This window comes from Podarcis filfolensis (assembly GCF_964270895.1).
Source record: "Podarcis filfolensis genome assembly, chromosome: 8".
Lineage (NCBI taxonomy): Eukaryota > Metazoa > Chordata > Lepidosauria > Squamata > Lacertidae > Podarcis > Podarcis filfolensis.
The window spans coordinates 69,492,802-69,515,861 of NC_139611.1; the positions used below are offsets into that span (position 1 = coordinate 69,492,802).

The 23,060-nt window shown below is 50.3% G+C and overlaps 1 protein-coding gene and 1 long non-coding RNA gene across 2 annotated transcripts in view; both read right to left on the reverse strand.

The window, feature by feature from the left end:
- Positions 1–12,723, reverse strand: part of FOXO6 (forkhead box O6) — a 119,272-nt gene extending 106,549 nt beyond the window's left edge. The window contains exon 1 of the mRNA XM_083627273.1: positions 11,108–12,723. Within this exon, the coding sequence (XP_083483399.1) occupies positions 11,108–11,584 (477 nt within the window). The 5' untranslated portion in view covers positions 11,585–12,723. The remainder of the gene's footprint in view (positions 1–11,107) is intronic.
- Positions 1–23,060, reverse strand: part of LOC310769239 — a 526,120-nt gene that overhangs the window by 269,651 nt on the left and 233,409 nt on the right. The gene's annotated exons all lie outside the window — the stretch shown is intronic.

Here is a 23,060-nt window from a genome sequence, read left to right on the forward strand (position 1 = left end):
TACCTTAAGAGGAGCTTAGAGGCAATGCAAGTGCTGGTACAGCTCCGAGAGCTGGCACTCAATGAAACTCAACATTCAGGTACACTGTACATTTTAAGCACATGATTCTCCCACAAAGAATCCTGAGAACTGCAGTTTACACCTCACCAAGCTAAAATTCTAGCACCCTTTAACTGCAATTCCCAGGATTCCGTGGGGAAAGTCATGCACTTTGATTTTTTGTACACAGCCTACATACACTTTTGAGAGATGAAGCAACCCTTCAGACAGAGGACAAAGGCCGTAACGCTGCTTTCAAGTATGCAAAGAGGAGTACATCCGCCTTCCCTTCTGACACCTGCGTGATATTTCTTCTAATGGAGGTTAGGAGAGCCAAGACCACAGCGGTACAGATGGGAGATATAAGCTTAAGTTTAAAAAGACAAGCACCCAAAAGAACTGGGTAGAACCAGGGGTGTAAACTATGGAATTCTCCCCCACAATGACTACCAACCTGGATGGCTTTAAAGGAGAATTAACAAATTCATAGAGGAAAAGACTACGGTCTACCTCCACTCTTGGAGGAAGTATGCCTCTGAATACCAGTTGCTGAAAATCACAAGTGGGGAGAGCGCTGTTGTGCAAAGGTTCTGCTTGCAAGATTCCCACGGGCACCTGGTTGGCCATGGTAAGAACAAGATGCTGTTCTAGATGGGTCTTTGGTCTACTTATGTGATGGGCAATGTGGTATTTCTAAGCTTGCTTATTCTCTTAAGGAACAGGGATGGGTACAGAGAGGAGGAAATGGCTAGCGAGATGAGTCACTAGCCTCCCTTCCTTCTCTGCAATTATATGCATTTTTACTCCAGAGTAAACCCCACAGAAGGACCGACTGCTGAGATCCGATTGCACCAGTGGGGCTTCTAGATTGGCTGTGGGCTGCAATCCAATGCACACTTACCTAGGAGCAATCCCCACTGGAAACAGCAAGACTTATTTCCAATAAACATGAATAAGGTTGCGCTGCTGAGCCTCCTTTACACCATTTAAGTGACCATCGGATCGTTATTCACACAGACGAGAAAGTGGAGAAAGGGTATTTGTAATGTGAATTTATCCTTCTGGCCAAATGACAAAGTGGATGAAGCAAGAAGCAAGATGAAAGTGGATGAAGCAAGAACGGCTTTAAGCCCCATACAAAAGCGCTTCCAGAAGCTTGTCCACTTTCAACACACTGCAGTAGCATTGCAATCATGACTACTGCAAGAGAAGGGTTGGCGGGGGGTGGGGCATTCCTGTAGTGCTTCACACGCTGTAGGCACAGGAATTAGTAGTCCCAACACTTGCAAACCTTGAAGAAGTATGCATTGGTGAAAGCTGGCCTAACCCACAAAAGCTTAACCCACAGCCAAACTGTGTGTCTTTTAAACTGTCATGGGGCAGTTTTCTATTCTGCAAAAACTGTTATTTATCTTGTGGCATCCATACCTACCATGGGGGGGCATTGCTGCCCAGTTGCTTGTACAGTCCATAGGTACGTTTCTTCCCCACAAGTAAATTGCCCCTGAATTGCACCAGCAGCAGCTACTGCTCTTTTTGTCCACATGATGCATAATGTTCCCCATGATTCATGGTTTTGTGTGCTTATTTTCTTTCTGAAAGCAACAGATTACCGGCTGCCCATGCTCCTTTGCTCTGATGCGAGGGACAATGGGGAACGAAGGAGATAAAAAGACAGCCCATTTCAACCTGGTGCCCTGCAGGTGCAGACAACCTGCAGAGAAGTAGCCAACTCGCTTCTTGTGAATGTTCCTATTACAGGGTCACAGGGACACCAGAAGTCAATTTACATCGGGTTGGACTGTTGTCCGTCTTGCCCAGTATTGTCTACACTAGACTAGCAGTCACATACGGACAGTCCTTCTCAATAACTGCTACCTGAGCCTTTTAATTGGAGGTGCCAGGAATCAAACTTGGTAGCTTCTGCATGCAAGGCAGATGCTCTACTGCTGAGCTACAGTCCCTCCATATGGTCTTGCTCAGGCATAGGCAAACTCAGCCCTCCAGCTGTTTTGGGACTACAACTCCCATGATCCCTAGCTAACAGGACCAGTGGTCAGGGATGATGGGAATTGTAGTCCCAAAAATCTGGAGGACCGAGTTTGCCTATGCCTGGTCTTGCTCAATAGCAAGAGGAAGTGCTGCTGGTTAGTCAAGGATGTTGCAGCAGTAATTATAAGCCATGGTAAAGAGATAGGCTGGGCACAACCGTAGGTGAGTGATGGGTCCTCCCCCAGCCCTAGACAGGACACTCCTCAGCTTAAAGCACCAAGGCCACCCAGCTAGTTTATATTCATGCCACAAAGGAGCAGCCCTAAGAAGTATAGAGAGAAAGAAAAGTGGGAAGGCTTGGAGATTAAGGTTTTTGGCACTGTCAGACCTACATCAAGCAGACATCCACCAGCTGATAGCTTTATTGTTATACTTTGGATGTCAAAGTGGCACAAACAGCACCTTAAAATGCATCAGAGCCGCTGCTTCTTTGACAGAGGGTGTTGGTTTCCCATTAACAAGTGGAACGCGTGAGCTGGAGCATAAAACTTCAAGTGCTTTGGAACTGATAAAATAACAACTCCCTAATTAAGCAGAACTGTCAGTCAATGGGGCCTTCCGTGCAGCATTGGAAAACAGCAAGCACTACTGGCACACGTGTGCAGCATAGCAGCGCCAAGACCCACAGCTGGGGACAGTGGCGTGCGGAAAACCTCAGGCTGCCTGCGACCCAGAACTGCGTACCAGAGAGGACTTCCTGCTAGTAAAGCTTTACAGTCACAAAAGAAGAAGGCCAAAAGCTGAAGGAGGAGGACTGCTGACGCCAAGGTCTACAAGCTCTGGACAAATCGTGTAGGCTGCAACCCACAAACTCACTGCTTCAGCAAGATTGCTCTGATTAAGAAAGAGATGGCACTTTTTTAAAAAAACTGCCAGAGCCTTTGGTCCCTTCTGGTGACCTGTTGATTGAGCATTTGTATGCACAAAGTTTGTGGGTTGGCTACACCACACCAGGTGTTTATTGTCCATTTGTTTGCAAGAAGGTGAGACAATATTCTGTAAAGCAATTGTTCTATCACACTTACCAGTGCATTTTCCTCCTCACTTTCCTTATTTAGAAAAGTCCTATTTTGGTAAGTGGAAGAAAGGGAGTAGGTGTGTTGAGTGAGGGTGTCTAATCAACACTTACTGGATAACCTGAATTTATCAGTGTATCCCGATAACAGCGACGGTCTGAAAGCACCCTGCACTGCCCAGTAGACAGAAACAATAAATTCACCTATGCTTTGGAGTTTGTGTTTGTGATGTTTTATCCTATCCATTAAGCTCAGAATGGCATTTGGAGGAAGGGGAGGGGGCTACTGGCCAGGACTAGACCTGTATAGCTTCAGAGATTATTGATTACAGATTGGTATCACCTTTTCTCCAAGAAGTGCATAGCGGCACGCATCCCCACCACCACCTCATTCTCACAACAACTCTACGAGATAAAAACAGATCAAAGTCCCACATTCTGCTTCATGCCTGGGCATGGGCATGGATTTGAATAGGGCATCTTCCCAGTCTTAGTCCCACACTATAACCATTACACCATACTGCAGGCACCCCCAAACTCGGCCCTCCAGCTGTTTTGGGACTACGACTCCCATCATCCCTAGCTAACAGGGCCAGTGGTCAGGGATGATGGGAATTGTAGTCCCAAAACAGCTGGAGGGCTGAGTTTGGGGATGCCTGCCATACTGGTTCCCTGCAGAACTCCATATCAAACTAATAAACAAACCCAACTATTCATATATGGGATAAAGTCTCTATAGGAAATGGGGGGCGGGGGTTGGTAAAACCCAATGGTTGCTTTACAAATACTGCAGCTGCTTCAGTACATGTTCCTTCTACCATCTCCTACCCCATCGGGCCTGCAGCTGATACTACTGGTCCATCTTGGTTCACTTATGGCAGGACTTTGTACTAACCAGTTTTTCCCCCCTCCCCCACAGAAGCCACAAAGCAATTCTTCCCACGCAGGGACAGGTGTAAGGGCTGCAAGCAGCCCTTGTTTCAAACCTAATTATGACGCAATGCTGGGTTGCAACCAGGCTATAATGAATACAGGTCAGCACACCAAGGGCCCCATCTGCGCTGCACATTTAAAGCAGTACCATGCCACAGCTTCTCCCAAAGAAATCTGGGGGCTGTAGTTTGTTAAAGGTCTCATTAGGAGACCCCCTATTCCTCTCCCAGAGCTACAATTCCCAGAGTGGTTTAACAGTTAATCCCTGTTCCTTGGGAACTCTGGGAACTGTAGCTCTGCGAGGAGAATAGGCGTCTCCTAACAACTCTCGGCACTCTTAACAAACGACTGTCTGCAAGATTCTCTGCAGTAAAGCCATGACTTAAAAGTGAAATCAAAGAATTGTAGAGTTGGAAGGGACCACCAGGATCATCTAATCCAACCCTCTACAATGCAGGGATCTTTTGCCCAATGTGGGGCTCAAACCCACAACCCTGAGATTAAGTGTCTCATGCTCTATGCTCCCCTTTTGGCCCTTTCCAAGCTTTGTGTAGAACTCCCTTTCCTGCAAATAATTCATTTCAAAAGCATAGACAATATACCCCAGTGACCAATAAATCTGTGTTAACTGCAAGGTGTGGAGTGGGGAGATACTAGGGCAGGCATAGGCAAACTCAGCCCTCCAGATGTTTTGGGACTACAACTCCCATCATCCCTAGCTAACAGGACCAGTGGTCAGGGATGATGGGAGTTCCAGTCCAAAAACATCTGGAGGGCCGAGTTTGCCTATGACTGTGCTAGGGGCATTTGTTAAATGGTGCACAGGAGCTGAAGTTCTCTGTTCACTTTAGGAGAGAGGATGGAGAGGCCAGCTGGAAGTTTTAAATCTAAGCTTCTAATCCCACCTTTTAAAAAAGGACTGACTCATGGGGTAGGGGAGCAACTCCCCTTCCCTTCCCTCTCCACAACATGGGGAAATGATCTGGAATTCTCAGCTACTGAGCCCTCTCTGTGGGTGACAGACTAGGCTAAAGAGGAGGCAATTAAAGATGAAGACCCGCTGCCAGAAACACCCCCACCATCCCAGCAGAGAGAGAGAGGAGAGAGATGAAACTCTCTACAGTTGCAATGCTTCTGAACCTCAGACATAAAGACTACGAACAACTCCCTCTCGTACGTACGGGCCTTTTAAGAAAGCGAAACGAAACGGTATTGTGAACGCAAGCCTGATGAGCGGTGCCCCCTGTATCAGGTTCTCCGCAGGGATGAGGAACGCCTCTCTCTGCAACTCCGGCAATGCACAGCGAGGGGAGAGAAATTTAATCCAAGGAAAGTAGCTAACAGAAGGGAGTGGCAGGTTGCAGAGATGTAGATTGGGAACAAAAAAAAATATTAAAAATTACAGAGACGGGCACGACAGAGTTCAGGGACCAGGGCCGCAGGTGCGAGGCTCCAATCTGGGGCTTCATATTACGAACTGAAAACCAGGAATGGAGTATTTTCTATGTGAGCAGGACATACAAAACAAAAAACTAACAGCCAGCCAGGGCTGAACTTTCCTTTCAGTAGCCAAGACTAATAATCCCACACAGCAACAAACGAAACAGAACTAGCATTTAAAAAAAAAAATTTGGAAAGATGCTCCAACACCCCTCAAGGACTTCCAGCTCTTTTGGCGGTGTCCGCCAACCTGGTACCCTCCAGTTGTTTTCAAACTACAACTCCCGTCAGCCCCAGCGAGCACAGCCAGTGTAGACCAAAATTTCTGGAGGGCACCAGGCTGGCAAAGGCTGTCTTTAGGAGTTATGGTACCCACAGTTCAGCAGCCTTAAGTGCAAACTCACTGCCTTATACTGTAGAGCAGGACCCACCAGCTAATTAATTATCCCCTTAATTATCTTGCTAACATTGAAGGAAGGTGCCTTTCTGAGATTCCTTAAAGGGAAGGGGATCGTTTCCCTTTCAGTGAGATAACTTAAGAACTAACAAGAAAACAAGTGCCACGCACTCATCACAAGGAGAAGCCACCTTTAATGCACAGAGCTGCAAGAAATCTTTCGCTTTCAGATTAATTTATTATTGCAACTCTGAAAAGTGGCACACCTGATTCTCCCCCTCCCCATTTTATCCTCACAACAACCCTGTGAGGTAGGTTAGTCTAAGTGACTAGCCCAATATCAATCCCCTTGACCTAGCGGGGGTTTGAACCCTAGTATTTCAGGTTCTGGTCCAACACTCTAGCCACAACTCCACACTTGTGTACAGATTATTCCAGGTCTGACTTATCACCGTACCAGCACCCGCACCAAGCAAGAGGCTGGTAGCAAGTCTCCTGTACCCTGCACCCTATGTGCAGCTCCTGCCATCTCCTTCTCCTCCTGGATTGCTGCAGCTTCTCTCTCCTCCCTTCCCACCATCAATGAGCGCTAAGCATGCAAGCTACTGCCCTCCCACAGCCAGTTGCACCTCTGCCCCTTCCAGCCAGGGCCAATCAGAATATAGTGGCCAGTGGCAACTCCTGCACCCAGCACTGGCTAGGAAGGAGCAAAGGAGGTGGCATCAGCTCATACTCTCAGCACCAGCCAATACTGTGAAGGCAGAGAGTGAGGAAGGGAAAGAAAGAGGGGGCCATCCCACTGGTAATGGCAAAGGCAGTGGCAGAAGGGGCCAGCCCTGCTGCTGGGGTATGAGCCTTGGCAGATGCCCAACATTGCCAACTGCTAACACCAAACTAGGTTGCATTAGTTTCCTTCTTTGCTGGTCATTTTTATTCATTTGATACATCTACACTTTCATCTCCTACAAAGGAGATGTTTCATGCCATTGGGTTGTATCCTACTCAGTTACATTCAAGCACAGACAAATTTAATTTAACATATCTAAGTTAGCCACATCCATTATTTTCAATGGGTCTGTTTTGAGCAGAACTAGCATGGGATACCTAATGGGAAAATGAAGTCCTATCAATCCTTTAAATGGCCAGTATGCTGCTTCCACAGCCCATAGAGGTCTCTCAACGATCAGCATATTCCCATTTTTATCAATATTGCTCTAGGGGTGGAGAGTCTCTGGTCCTCCATATGTTGATAGACTACAAATCCCATCATTAGGATTCCCTGACCATTAGGCATGCTGGCCGAGGCTAATGGAGCCCAGTGAAGTGTGGAGAACTATGAGTTCCCTCCCCATTCCTGCTCTAGAACATCCAGGGTTTTCTGAACAAGCTGGTCCATTGTCTGGTAACCTTTGAAACTGATGGGGCAGGAGGAAGAGAGGCCAAAAGAGAGGCCAAAAGAGGTCAACTAATCCTAGCTTTGCCCCCATCCTCCTCTCTGCTGCATTCTACAAGGGCAATGTGGAGACAAAAAAAAAGGTGAAGGTGACAGCCAGTGCCACCCCCTGGAATGGATGGAACTAAGAAGGCAGTTGGGGGCTGACTGAGGATAGGCTGAAGTTGGTGGGGCAGCACCCCATTTGGCCTAATGGACCAGCCTCTACTGTATCCCCTAACGCCCTACCCTTCAAACATGAGCAAGCTTCTGCCAACCATCTAATCAGCCAGCCAGTCTGATTTTTTGTTGGCAGGCATACCTTTGCTTCAGTTTCCCCAGGAGGCCAGCGGTGGAGAGGGAAGAAGCTATGTTGGAAGAAGAATCATAGTATTGATGTGGATGGAAAATCTCTCTACCCACAGAGTATTCATGTCTTGATTCCTCAGAGTCTAATACACTTCTTCAGGAATGAATTCAAGGTATGCATCTGGGAAGCTCTTGAAAGCTATGATGGCACAAGCATCACAAAGTCTTCTCCCATGCAGTATCATGTGGAACATGGGAAGCTGCGATAAACGAAGCCTATTCATAGAGCCTCCCTCACAGTACTCTCTACACCAACCTTACCTGAGCAGATGCCTTCAAACATTTTGGACTGCAGCTCCCAGCATCCCTGGCCACTTGTCATGATGGCTGGGGCTGACAGGAGTTAAGAGTTAGGCAATGTTTGGAGGTTGAAAGCTGGTCTGCCTACACTAACTGGCAGCAGCTCCCCAGGGTTTCAGAAAGGGATTTTCCCCCATTGTTACCTGGAGGTTCCAGGAAAAGGTCCTGGGAACTTCAGCATTCAGTCCTTACTATGGAACCACAGCTCTTTCCCAATAACCTTGGCACCATTGTGACAAGAGCAGTTGTAAAACAAAACATTTAACTCAAAAAAATTGGCACCCCAACCAGGGCACTTTCGAACACTTCTCCAAAAATGGAGTACTTTCATAGGAACAAACGAAGCTGCCTTATACCAAGTAAGATCATTGGTCTGTCTAAGTCAGGACCATCCACACTGATCTAGCTTAGTATTGTCAATGCTACCTGGGAGTAGATAGCCAGGATTTCATACAAGGAGTCCTTCCCAGCCCTATCTGGAGGTGCCAGCGGATTGACACAGGGACCTTTAGCATTCAAAGTATGTGCCCCACCACTGAGTTATGGCCCTTCGCCTTTCCCAGCTTTCTAGAGCTATGACCTTTGGCGGATGTAGCTACTACTCTTCACACATCAGATTTATTCTCCCTTGTTTAAATAACTGCATGAAGCAGAACAAGAAGTGAGAGTATTCCATAGACAAGTGTCTTGGATGCAGTTCTCTCTTCCTGTCAGTTTGGGTGGAACTTTGTCCCCTCTGCTACCATATACATCCATCCTGCACCAGGACACCAGGGTTAGCATAAGTACGCCCAACCAGACTCCATCCAGCTGTACAGCCCAAATTACCAAGGCTTCCCCATATGCTTCTCTTGCATGAGACCTGGTTACCTATGCATCATAAAAGAGTCAGTACTAAAATAGCCCCAAGGGAGAGGAGGTGGATAGAAGGAGAGCCATTTCATCGCCCATGAACCTCCACCTGGTATATGTTCCTGTGACTTGGTGGACCCTTGGTCTGATCCAGCAGGGCTTTCCTTATGGTCTGATGTCTCAAGGTGCTTGAGCACCTAAAACAAGTCTTCTCTTCAGCTACTCACAAGTAAACGGAACACAGAGGAGGTCAAATCCAGGTGTGGTGCAGATGCACAGAGCTTCAATAATGCTCATAACACCAGCCCAAATGATGGAGTGGACCTTTCCTGAATTAACACATTGTTTATTATAGGGTGGCTGGAAACCGGAAAGAAAATCAATTGGAACTGCCTCTCTTTTAAATCGGCCCCTTCTGGTTCCCACATTACCTACGCTTTTCTGTCCCTTCCAGGTGTGGTCACCAACATGGGTGCAAGGTGTGTGCAAGCAACATCACTTTGGACGCACCCCATTTTCTGCTGGGCTATAGCAGGATGGCTCTCACACTGAAGTGAAAAAGTAGACTTCTCACACCATACACACACAGAGAGAGACACTTTCCTTGTAAGCTCAGGGAGTGCAACACACCTCTACACTAAATCACAATAAGAGGGGAATCGATTACTCCTGACAGAAATATTTAACAATCCAAAGGCAACAGCCTGGGAGCTTAGCCAGTACAGCCAATGCCAGAGGGGCGTGTGTCTGTTGAGAGACCAACAGATATATGAGAATGGAAAACCACTCTGCCCCACCAACTCAGTACCACAAGGGTTAATTGCTTGTTAGTCCACATGTGCAGGAGAGCCTTTTCAAGCCGTCCTTCAAGGGAACACTTGCTTGTGGGCAGACTGCCTACCAGATGTTTAGGATTCTCAAAAAAGCACACACACAAACGATGCAGCACATTCTGCAAAATTTGCCATTTCATCCAAGACCTCAAAAGCAAACAAAAGCTTAAAAAAACAAACCACAAATACACCAAATCTTACTTTGACTCAATAAGGAGACGTGGGCAATGTATGGAGCGCCAAAGACAGGCAGAGTTTGCAGCTAACACATGTAGACAGTTTGATCGCACTTCCAGTTTTACGAAGCCCAAGACCTCAAAATGGTCACGCATCCAGAGTTCAGTAACACTTGCCCAATGGCCCTGCCCACCAATGGCATCGCATGTGGCAAATTAGCTGAGGAAATCAGTTTTCTGGGCCTTTTTTTGTATTATAAACTGCTCCAGCAATCTACACTGCATTCTATGGGAGTGTGGGGGGGGAGACCTTACAAAAATCACAAGCAGCTAACCCCACACACCCCACCACCCAAACTGGAGGAGAAAGTCTGGCATGTCCTTTCCCCAACTGGCATCTCAATCAATGCCATCAGATGAAAAGTACAAAGCCACTTTTACCCACCTCAACACTATTTCTACCCGCCCTCCAAAGTCCTACTACCAGACAGGCAGCTGCAACTTAACTGCAACTTAAGAGGAGGGCGAGGAAGGGTGTCCACCTGGCCCCTTTGTTGATGCCACTGGGGCTGGTGGGGGGAAGAGTGAAGGAGATATGGTAGGTGGACCAGGCAGCTACTGCAAGATAATCTCTCCAAGCACCAATGCAAAAAGAGGGAAATATCTCAGGTCCACTCCACGAATATAAGCAGCAGAGAAGAGCTCCTCTTCTCCAAGCTAGCTCTGATAAGGCTGCAAGAGCAACTTCTCTTCCCTCAATCCCAGAAGACACCAGAGCTGCTCTCCTGATCAAAGCTGCAAAAGGCTGGAGTGGCCTCGGGTAGACCCTCAGGAAACTTGGCCGGCTCCTTCCCCTTCCAGCTCTGCCCCTCTTGCTACAGGATTTCGGCGCCTGCAAACAAAGCTACACAGACTTTCACTCCCAAGTATTCACCACCACTCCTTCCCTAATCACTAACTCTGGTTAAAACCACCACTTTCCAGGTAAGAATGTGCTAAGGGAGTTTAAAAACAAACAAAAAACGCGGGTGATGGTGGTGGAAGATACGCCACCATTTTAACACCCTTTAATTAACCTTCCCTGCAACACAGGGGTGGTTTAAGGCTGCTACCGGGCAACTAGACCCCCATTAAGAGTCTACTACATCAACCCAAGGAGGCTCAGCACTAGTGAAACTTCCACTAGCGCCTCTTGAAAACTAGGGCTCTAGTTTCTGCCGAGGGAGGCGAGAGGCGCAGGGTGAAGGAGGTGGAGAATCGCTCGGGTACCTTCCAACCAGCCGAACTGTTGCTGTCTCCTTTATCCTTAAAATAAGGGACGTATCTGACCATCCAGTCGTAGATCTGCGAGAGGGTGAGCCGCTTCTCCGGGGAGCTCTCGATCGCTTTGGTGATGAGATCCGCGTAAGAGAGGTTGCCCCAGGCGTTGCGCCGCGAGGTCTTCGCCTTGCGGAGCTGTCCAACGTCCGCGCCCAGCGAAGGCAGCGCCGGGGCGGCTTTGCCGCGCTCCGACGCCACTCCGGCGTTCTCGGCGCCTTCCGTTCCGCCGGCCAAGGGGTGCTTGGAGCCGCCGCCTCCTCCACCACCGCCGCCGCCACCACCACCAGCGCCGGCAGCCGCGGCTCCATCGTCCTCTTCTCCCGGGAAGTCGGGGTGAGGCAGCGGCCAGGTGCAGGAGCGAGGCCGGCTCTGGGGTTCAAAATCCGGGTCGATGTCAACCTGATGCGCTTGCAGCTTCTCATCCATGTTCCTCCCCCTCCCCCCCCCCGAAGCCGCCTTTTCTTTCCTTCCCCCCCTTTTTTCCTTTATCCCGGGGGGGGGGGGAGTCTCCTTTGTAAATTTCCAACGGAAGGATCGCAACAGCAAACGGCGCTTTTAGGAAGCGAAGGTCCAAGGCAGCAGCATCGCACCAAAGTGGGTCGGGGAGAACGAGCGAGAGAAGGGGGGGAGAACGAGCGAGGGGGGCGGGATATGGAGACGCTGCCTCGCAGGGTTTGGGGAGGAAGGTGCGTCGGGGGAGCGGTGGCGGGGAAGGGGGGGGGAGGAAGGCAAGAGAGAGAGGCTCGAGTCCAGCGCAAGGGAGGTTCAGCTGGAAGGGCAAGGAGCGGCGAAGGCGGCTGCTTCCTCCATCAAGCCCGGCGAGCGAGAGACAGAGCAGGGAGGGGGCCGCCCGTTCAAGCAACAGATGAGCAGGAGGAGCGCGCCGGGCGCAGGAGGAGCGGCGTGCGCTTTCGAGGGAGAAGGGCTTCCTCGGGCGATGCGGAGCCTCCAAGGCCCCTCGCTTGAGTCCAGGCGAGTTCAGTTCCTCCGGGCTCCAGCGAGGAGCGAATTAATCCCAGGAAGAGCGTCCAGGCGCAGCGGGAACCCGGCGCTAAAGGGCCCGGAGGTGGCGATGGAGACGCGCGGCTGGCGCTGGCATGATCGCCCTCCTCTCTTCTCGCGCTCTCCACGCCGCCGGCACGCACCTGAGGCAGAGGCTGGGCTGCTCAGTCGGCGGCCAGGCAGGCAGGTAGCGCGCGCGCGCTTCTCTCGCGCTCTTCCACACACCTAGCACCTGCTGCTGCTGCTGCTGCCCTCGGCGCGGCAGCCCCCTCTGCTCGCCGCCGTCGCCTCGGTCTTGTCGGTCACCTCGTCCTCCTGCCGCTGCTTCTGCTGCTTCTCCTTCTCCTGCTGCGCTCGTGCCGCCCCGAGCGGGCGCCGCCTCTCTCTGGGGACCCGGCGGGATGGCAACATGCTGAGGAGGAGGAGGAGGAAACGGCGGCGGCGGCGGCGGCCGCCACTCTCTGCCTCGCTGCCCTCTCGTCACCCAGCCCCGCGAGCGAAGAGCGACTGACACACGCGCGCGCGCTCGCACACAGACCCACACACAGTGAGAGAGAGAGAGAGGGAGAGCCCGCCAGGCGAGCCGGCTGCACCTCAGGGAGGGGGTGGGCGGGGAGGGAGGAGGAGGAGGGGCGGGGCCGGCGAGCGGAGGGGGGAAGAGGGCGGGGCCTCGGGCAGCACCTTACACGAGAGGAGGAGGAGCGCGCCAGCCGGGCTTGCCTTCCCGCCTGGCTGGCTGCACGCAGAGTCTCGTCGGCTCTCTGCCCGGCTGCACAAGTCTGGACGCTCCAGCCAAACCACATGATCACAACACGAGCGGGCGCCGGGCTTCCCCCTTCGCTGCCATCGCGCGGGCTGCAGGGCGGGGGGCGACGCCACCGACCGACGGCGCCTTGGCAGCGCTCAGGCCCGCTCAGGACTTCGCCTTGCCCACTCCTGCCCCGCCACCGCAGCACGTCCCGCCGAAGGTCCCTCTCTCTCGCGCGCCACACTTCTCACAAGCAGGAGTGCTGGCATTTCTGAACCTCCTCCGGGCTTCCCTTCCCCTGCTCGGAGCCTCCTCACGGCATTTTACCGCCAGAGGCACAAATGGTGTCTCCCCATCCCCAACCTCCCCGACCAAATTATAGCAATCATGCCTGATCGGGTGAGTTTGGTCCCCGAGGCAGAAAGTCCCACAAGCACCTCTCCGTTCCCCACCACCCTGGCGATACATTTACAATTATTTATTTACTTATTATTATTACTATTACTATTATTATTTGCTGCCCCTAAGACAGGTGGGGCTGCCTTCTTCTTTCCCTGCCACTACCTTGGTTGTACATGTATTGTTGTTGTTTATTTCAGGTTGCCCTAAACGATCAGCTGGCTGAGGCAGCCACTTCAATCCGCCTAACGGTAGGGCCGGCCCTGCTCAGCGCTTCGCTACCTGGGCACGGGCAGCCTGTCCGCACCTCTCCTCTCCGAGACTTCGCAGACACCTTTGCAGCGCTGGGCTGCCCCTCCGCATGCTAGTTCGCCCCACTTATTCCAAAGGGTTCATTAACCCTTTTCGGCGCTTCTACGCCTCTCCAAGCACTTTCCGCGTTTCTTTCAGAAGCACCAGGCGCTGTGGAACCCTTATCTTCCACGCGCCCCACCGCAGCAATGCGATTAAACCTTTCGCGCACCGCACGTACCCAGCGGTGCTTCCTTCCCCCCCCCCCCAAGTTCAGGGGAAGCCCCAGCCCAACTCCTTCCCTCCCGCCCGCCTTCCTCCCCCTCCTGTGGTTGGCTAGTCGGGTGTTTTGGGTTGTGCGTTTTTTTCCTCTCATTCCAGATTGTTACACTGACCTGACCCGAGTGCCGCCTCCTGATTGGAAGGGACGCGGCACAAGCCCAAACCCCAGAGCTCTCCCCATTGGCCCGTTCCCAGCCGGCGTTCTAAAAGGGGCAGGGAAAGGAGGGTTTGGCGGGCGGAGGGAACCTCCCTCGCGTGACGTACAGCGCTTCTTGATTTACCCGCGGGTAACCCGGGGCAACGAAGCTCACAGGCCGGGCAGCCTCCAGCTAGGCCACGCCCATTCGCCTTCGCGGAATGCCCCGCCCCCTTTGCTACAGGATCTTCGTCCAGCCCCCTTGCAAACTTCCAAAGAACAATAAAGCACCTAGGCTGAGGCTACGCCCACTCCCCCAAGTCGCACCACCTAAAATATGTCTCTTCCTCGATCCCCCATTCATCTTCTCCGACCCTGAACCCGGTTTGCGCTCCTCGCTCAGCAGAAATTCCAGATCCTATTCGCATTTCCCAGAAGCAAGTCGCACTTATTTCAATGCAAATCAAATCCATAAGGATGGCACTACAAAAGCAATAACTGCCAATAAAAATGACTTGCTAGATCTCTGGTGATGCACAGTGACCTTTGGCTTGCTTAATCTGGAGCATCTACCTCACCTCACAATATTACCCCATTAGTGCACGCCGAGGATTAAAAGGATGAGTTGTTGTTTTTCTCCCCACTTATGCTTATGAGTGAAATGAAAATGCAACGTTGTTGTTTGTTTTCATTATTACCTGTAGAGAGAAAAGCAAGGAGAAGCAATCCTTTCGAAATAATCTCTAGTGGACAAGGGAATGTTGTGCAACCTCTCTTGGCCTCCTCACCTCTCAGGGGGATGGAGGCAAAGAAGAGTTTGCAAGCTGCTCTACACAGCTGGCTACTTGGGGAGCAACAACCCATATGGAGAGAGCAGAAGCATGCAAAGCCCCCATTGCTCTGAGTCTCCAATCCACTCTAGAATCTTCTGTTATTATGCCTGTAAAGTCACATTATGGCAAAACAACAAATATATAGATTATTATCACAACTAAAACACCACTGAGATTTAGCCAGAAGGCCCTCCCTTTGATGAAAGCCTTCCTGGTGAATAAATGGTGTGTGTGTGTGTGTGTGTGTGCCCTCCCCTCCAAATTTGGCAGTCGTTCCCACCCTTATATATCAGTGTAGGCACTTTCATTTTTTTAACAAAACAAATTTCCAGGTAAAACATATACATTATTACATAATACATATATCGTGCATTTTATTTTCTTGTTTCCAGAGGAGTAGAAGTATTAAGCCTTTTGCAGCAGAAATAACAGCATTGCGGCAAATTGTAAAGATTAATGATAAATTTAAAAGAGAAACCAAAATTAAAATACCCTCATTTTTGTTTATAATTAAGCTGTATGTGAATGAGAAGGCCCTAATGTTGTTTGCATTGAAAAATGCACCATTATGTGTAGACTGCATTGCAATCTACTGTATATGTGTGTATGTATACTAAATTAGAAGACTAATTTGTTAGCCATTAAGGTGCTACAAGTCACTTTATTGTATGTTGTGCTGTTCAAACAAGTGTTTCCAAGTCATATTGGGGACGGCGTTGTCCTGAGACGCACCATATCCATTCATTAAGTAAATAAAGAGAAGCTTTTAAAAGCAACAACAAATAATTCAATAAAATATCCCAAAAATCCATAATAATAAAAAATTGCAGAACAAGAATCAATGTAGGTAAGCAAAATATTGTCAATAGAATACTACTAAATGCCATTGGGGGGTGGGTTGAGCCTGGCACTTAAACAACCTGATTCCAGTTCAGTTTACCTAGGAAAGAAAACCTAGCAAAGCAGATCCCCTATGGTATAACTCCCTTTGGTGGCAACTTGCCACCAGAGGCAAGCCCATTGAAAAACAGCACCCATGGGAAATAAAGACCTTACAGTTCCCATGGAGGTGGGGCTTCCTCTTGCTCTGCGGCTGATGTTACAGAGCCCCAGACTCTGGAGGAGACCGTAGTTCAGTTGCAGAATGAGTGCTTTGCATGCAGAAAGGCTCATTTCCTGGCAGCACCAATTAAAAGAACCAGGTAGCAGGTGGTAGGTATGGCTCTTCTCTTCCTAAGACCCTGGAGAGCTGCTACCAGCCATGGTAGACATTGCAGGACTATAAATGGACCTGGTGCAAGACAGCTGCCTGCCTTCCTACAATTCATCAGCAATGGTGGCACAGCAGGTCCATGGAAGGATGTGAGCAGCCGGGTACACTTGCCCCGGGCCTTGGTGGGCTAAGCCAGCTGGGATATGGGGGTCTGCTGGACTTGCGTTGTCATTCCAAGAGCAAGACACCTGCCTCTGGCCTCTGCATGGGCCTGGGTGGCAGCAAAGGGATGGGGAATCATTGGATCTTGGATCAAATCTACGCTTCCAGGTGTCATAAGAAAGCTGCAGAGCTAGTGCAGGATAGTGCACACCCTAGAAATTATCTCTTTCAGCTTCTGCCTTCTGGAAGAAGGTACAGGGATATAAAGACTACCTGAGAAACAATTTCTATCCAAATACAATTTGGGTTTTAAATGCAGTGTAATGTAGTCTCTATGGGAGTATATTGTACAGTGGTACCTTGGGTTACACACGCTTCAGGTTACATACGCTTCAGGTTACAGACTCCGCTAACCCAGAAATAGTGCTTCAGGTTAAGAACTTCGCTCCAGCGGCGCGTCAGCAGCAGGAGGCCCCATTAGCTAAAGTGGTGCTTCAGGTTAAGAACAGTTTCAGGTTAAGTACGGACCTCCAGAACGAATTAAGTACTTAACCCGAGGTACCACTGTATTTAATTATGGGGTATCAGAGTATTTAGGGGGCTAACCAGGCTGGGATAGCAGGCTTGTTGGTTTTTGAATGTCTGATGTAGATTTTTTCAATTTCATTGTTCTGTATGGGACAATGACAATAAAGATTATCGTATTGGGAAGCAAAGATGTCACCCAGCCTTCAGCGCTGGTGTCTGGACTGTGCGAGTGGAGCCAGGAGCAAAATGAAGCACCACCTGGAAGTCAGTTGCAACCTGACTTCATTGCATCCCTGAGGTTTTCCCTGATCTATGCCAGCGTGTGCAAGATAAGAGCCTCGGCCAAGATTCTCAATGGTGTGTGTGTGTGTGTCAGTGTAACCGTAACTGTAACCAAATACCTCCACCCCCAAATTTCCCAGGGTTGGACATGACTCTTGCAGCACTCCCAGGCTGCATCTGCATGGCACTCCTGGGTAGTGGCAGCCGCGCTCTGCAACGGGAGCAGGCTAGAGTTGGAGAGGTTTCAGTTATCTTTGGCTGATGAGTGAGAGGTTGGTCTTCCTTTGGCACAGCCAGAGGGATGAGCCCCGCCAGGTGTGAAAGGTGCATTCTGTTTACAGCAACCCAACTCCAGCTCCTTTGTGTGCTGCTGAGCAGGTTGGGCTGAGGACACAGAGGGAGTGTCAGCTCTTTTGAATGCAGAGCACCTGGGCTGGAAGAAGGCCAACTTGCCTTCTGAGCTGAGGCCTCTTCCAGTTCAGCCAAGCAAAATGAGCCAAGGCATGCTAGACCCATGCAATTAAGCACCACCGATATGTGTGTGTGTGTGTGTGTGTGTGTGTGTGTGTGTGTGTGTGTGTACACACACACACACACGCACACACACACCCCAAATGTGGCAGGTTAAGAGAAAAGAGGGAGTCCTAGGCAGTACAGAAGCCATCAACCATCTGTTATGATTAGCACTACCAGGTCAGGAGCATCCCATAGATTTCAGGGCTCAAAACTGAGAAATAGGGCTGGCCCTGGAGACAGAGGTTAATTGGGAGAGGGATGCACCCCCACCATGCCAAATGTCTGTGCTACAATTTGCAGCCAGTTCCTGCTGAACTGAAGCTGGCAAACTTCACACACAGTCTTCTCTCGTTTTTAATTAAAGGCACTCTCACCCACCTGGAGATTCAAGCCCTTCACCTGCCACCTGGAGGGGGCCAGGCAAGCCTGGAGACTTGCAGGTCAGACCTAGACATCAGGCAACCCTAGTTATGATTCTGATCTTAGCAGCAGCCAGGATTTGGATGTGGAGGACTGCTGCGTAGCTAGATGAAAATGTGGCAGTGGGAGTCCTTCCATAGGGGAACTGGGCAATGCTCTCCTGAATGTGCTCCCTGGCTGTTCCCATCCCTCACCCTCCACACTGTCCTCTTATTTCAGATCCCAGCTGAGGGCAAATAAATTAAAGGTGCCAGGAAGGTGATTGCACTTGAAATACTCTGCACAGTTCTGGTCAAAAAGGATACTGTTGAGATGGAAAATGTGCAAGAAAGGGTGGAGAGTGTCGCCTTGGAGGGTTGCATTTGGGGCTTTTTAGGAGAGTAAAGGGGACATGGCAGAGGTTTATAAAATTATGCATGATCTTCTAGAGAGAGAAGATACTGAGGGGTGTTTTCCTCTCTCTCATAATACTGTAGAACGTCAGGGGCGTCCAATGAAGGAGAACGTTGACAATTCAGGGCAGATAAAATAATTCTCTGGGAAGAGAGTTTAGCAATTAAATCACTCTGAGAATTGCAGCTCTGTGCGGGGAACAGGAGTCTCCTAACAACTCTCATCACCCTTAACAAACTACAGTTCCCAGGATACTGCTTTAAATGTATAGTGCCAGAGTTAAACAAGTGCAACCTGCAACAAAATGTTGCAACATGACGTTACCCTCTGGGAGATGCCTTTATTTCCCCTTTTTGCAGCAGCTGTTATCCCTTTCCCGAAATACTTCTGGGCAACTGGGATATTCTGGGAAGATAAAACAGCAATCACCTCCTGCTATCACTCTTTTTCACAAATGGCAGCCAGAGAAAGAAAAGGTTCAAATGCGGAAGAAAGATAACAAACCAAGGTAGCAAAACGGATGGCATTTAAATCGGCACAGGGAGCATGCCTCAGCCCAAGGACCACATTTCTTTCTGGGCAAACTTCCAGGGGCTGCAAGCCAGAGGCGAGCGAAACCCGGGGCAAAAGTGAGCAGAGCAATTAATCTAAACGATGCCTTTGTGCAGGAGGCTGACTTCTGCACATGCTCTCACACTCCTCTCTATCCTCCACCCAAGCAAACAAGAAGCATGACCAGAGTTCAAAGACACATTCCAGCCAGGCAAAAATGTCTGGAGTGCAAAGGAGGGTCAATGAGGGGTGTCCCTTGGGGGGGGCGGTGAAATCTACAGGCCAGATTTACCCCCTGGTCCGGAGGTTCCCCACCCCTGATTTTAATGAGATCCTAATGAGATGAAGTGGGACGCGGGTGGCACTGTGGGTTAAACCACAGAGCCTAGGACTTGCCAATCAGAAGGTCAGTGGTTCGAATCCCCATGACGGGGTGTGCTCCCGTTGCTCGGTCCCAGCTCCTGCCAACCCAGCAGTTCGAAAGCACGTCAAAGTGCAAGTAGATAAATAAGTACCACTCCAGCAGGAAGGTAAACGGTGTTTCCGTGCGCTGCTCAGGTTCACCAGTGCAAGTAGATAAATAGGTACCGCTCTGGCGGGAAGGTAAATAGCGTTTCCGTGCACTGCTCTGGTTTCGCCAGAAGCGGCTTAGTCATGCTGGCCACATGACCCGGAAGCTGCACGCCGGCTCCCTCAGCCAATAAAGCGAGATGAGCGCCACAACCCCAGAGTCGGTCACGACTGGACCTAATGGTCAGGGGTCCCTTTACTTAATGAGATGAATGCAAGTTTTACAAATGACTAACAAAAGAAGGGGAGTACCAAAGTGGGGCAGGCGGCAGGCAGGGAGAACAGACAAACTCATGGAGGAGAGGACAATCAATAGCTCCTTGCCATGGTGACTATAGCCTCTGCCTCTACATTTGGAGGTAGCGATGCTTCTGAGTGCCAGTTGATGGAAACCACAGGAAAGGAGAGTGCTCTTGCGCTCAGGTGCTGCTTGTGGCATCTGGTTGCCCAGTGTGAGAACAGGCAGCTGGACTAGGTGGGCCACTGGTCTGATCCTGCAGGCTCTTAGATGGGGCCTGAGAGAAATTCAAACAGGTGGGTTTCTCCATCTCTAGCTCTGTCTAGCCAACCCTTCCCTGCCTCTCCCCCCCACCCCGTGGCCTCGCTTTGCCCACGCTCCACCGGATGGCACAGCAGGCTCTCCCCTATAATTGGGCTGGTCACTCCCTGATGATCTCACTGCCCTGCTATGCCATTGGGATTAAGTCAGACACCTGCCATCTCGGCCAAGGGTGTAATTACCAGCCTTGCTCTGGGAGCTTGGAAGAGAAGGTGGCAGCCAGTTAGTGGGCGAGGCTGCAGCATGTACGGGAGGCGTGCCGGCATTTGTTCTCTTTGCGAAAATCGCAGGCCCTCAAATGCTTGGTTAAGGGGTAGGGGTGGGGCAGATGAGTGCTTCCTTTCATAGCCATGTGAATGTTGTGCTGGGGGCAATTTGGTTTCCTAATGGTGGTTCGTATTTCTTAAGAGGTATGAGGCTTGCAAGTCGCTCACCAGCAACTTCCCCAAAGCACACTCTTGTCTGCAGCTACCCCAGACCCTATTACATACAGGGATAGCCAATGCAGTGCCCTGCAAATGTTTCTGGATTCTAGCTGCCATTAGCCCTAGCAAACACAACTTGCAGTCAGCAATGACTGGAGAAGTAGTTCAAAAACAGAGTGGCACGCTGGCTATGCCTGGGTCAGACCGATGTCAGACTAGGACTGGGTTCAAATCTCCACTCCTCCCTAAAGCTCACACTGGTCAGGTTTGGGCCAGTTGCCATCTCTCAGCCTTACCAATTTTGCTGTGAAGATCAGTCATGGGGAAGAACTGCACCCAGAAGCAGATTTAGGGGAGTGTGACTGTTTCCGCCTTACTGGACACTGAGCCTAGGGGGCGCTGCAAAGAGCACCACAACAATGACATTGTGGCCCTGTGCAGGGTGCTGCTGAAATTTGGAAGACCAAATCCACCCCTGCGGCACCCCATGATTTACAGGAAGGTCATGGCAAGAGGGAGACCATCCTGGCCCCACCCACAAGCCAGTGAAGGAGCAGCTGTTCCAGTGCTAGCTTTCCTCTCCCCTCCCCAGTCCTTTTTCCTTTTCTGCTGCATCTGGTAGTTTATGAGCCTGCAGCAGTGGCAGACTTTGGGCTTTAAAATTCCAGCAGTGTCATGTGCAATGCCAAAATTCGGCACCCCTGCCCGCCTCTCACCTTCCATTGTTTGTCATCATTGCAGCACCCCCTGCGGTGCCCTCTCAGCAGGCAAACCAGTTGCAGTCCCCTAAATTGGCCTCTGCCTGCAGGTAGGGGCTGTCTTAGCAATCAGTGCAGCTCCAGTTCTCAAAAGTTGCCCTGGCTGCCTACATGCTGCTGGGTCAGATTCCTGTATTAATTTACAAAGCCGTAGCAACTTGGGTGCAGGATACCTTAATTCCTGGTTCCTTATATCCCTGCCCAATCGCTCATTTCCTGGGGGGAGTCACTGGCAGTGATCTCCCGTGACCCGGATGCACAGCTCATATCCACCAGGAGCCATGCGTTCAGTACTGTGGGTCCAATTGTGTAGACCCCCCTTCCAGCTGAAATCAGACAGCTCCACCACACCTGTTGAAGGTCTGACACCAATGAAGACTTAAAAAAAACCTGCAGGTGCTTTTGCCTAATATGCACAGCTTTGCAAGCAACCTCTCCTAGTATAATGCATTGTGGTGTGTGATTTTCAGTATTATATATGCCTTTATGCACAGTGTGCCCTCATATATACAGTTTTGTACAGACTGCTTGGCCAGAGAACTGCAGGTTAAAGGCGTATGTGGAAGAGCAGCTGCTTTCACATTCAGAAAGACCCAGTTTCAGTCCTTGGGTATCCTGGAGAATTTCCCCTGTCTGAATGTCCAGAGAGCTGCTGCCCATCAGCAAAGAGAATTTTGAGATGGGTGGAACTGGTGATCTGCCTTGGTAGAAGGCTCCTTCCTATGTTCTGAGCCTAGTTTTAGGAATTAGCGCTTGTTGCACACACACTGGACGAACGAAGCAAAATGAGAGTTCCTAATGTCCCAGTTAAGCAACAGAGAGATTGATATCCATTGTTGTTCGGCTAAACCACTTTCTTGGGAGGAGCTCCATTAAAGTAATCACTCTCATTTAGAGATTCCATATCAAGTAGCTGCTGGAGGCTGTGTGATGATTTTGCACAGGTGGCACAGAGCAGCCTCTGCTAGCCTGATGCCAAACATTGACAGAAGAGAGAGAGAGAGAGAGAGAGAGAGAGAGAGAGCGCTATGCCACTGTCGGAGCTGGCATCAGGGTTTGGCATCCTCGGCCAGCTGCCAAGCCCCAGTTTCCTGGAAGAGCCTTTGGCTACCAGGAGGTGCAGTTCTTCCTCGTTGCCACTACTACCTCCCCATGTGGTCCCTCCATAGCTGGATCTCTGGCCAAGTGAGTTGACCAGGGCCAGCCAACGGGCTGCTCTCCAGATGTTGGACCTCAACATCTCTCTGACTATTTACAGTGTTTGCTGCCCCTGGAGTCAATGGTGACATTGGTGGGGAAGTGATGAGGGTGAGTGCTAAAGGGAGATGCACCACAGCCAAATACTGGCCGGTATGGCTCTGCAGCGGTAGCAAGGAGGATGCATGGATTCCCAGGGGTTGTGCTAGTACACACAGGAGGTATCTTTACAGTTAGGGAGGAGGGTGACCCTCTTGGGGATATTCTAGGCCAGGGTGAGGGAGCTTCCTTTAATCCTGAGAGCCACATGCCTTCATTGGCAAACTGCCATGGGCTGCATGCCAGCAGCAGGCAGGCCACAGCCAAAACGGGATGGGTCAATGGATGTCGTGACTCCCACACTTCTACAGTAAGCTGCATTTCAGCCATGCAAAATTCAGACGCCCACATATCTCCATCCAGGCAAGCTGGAGGCATGATCACAGTCCAGGACATCTCCCAGCCAGACAAAAGCACTCGAGCACACAGAGCAAGGCCAATGGAGTGCATGGTCTGGGGTGAGGGGGGTGACCTGAAGTGACTTCTCAAGGGCCAGATAGAGAAGCCTAGAAGGTCATATTTGGATCAGAGACTTGA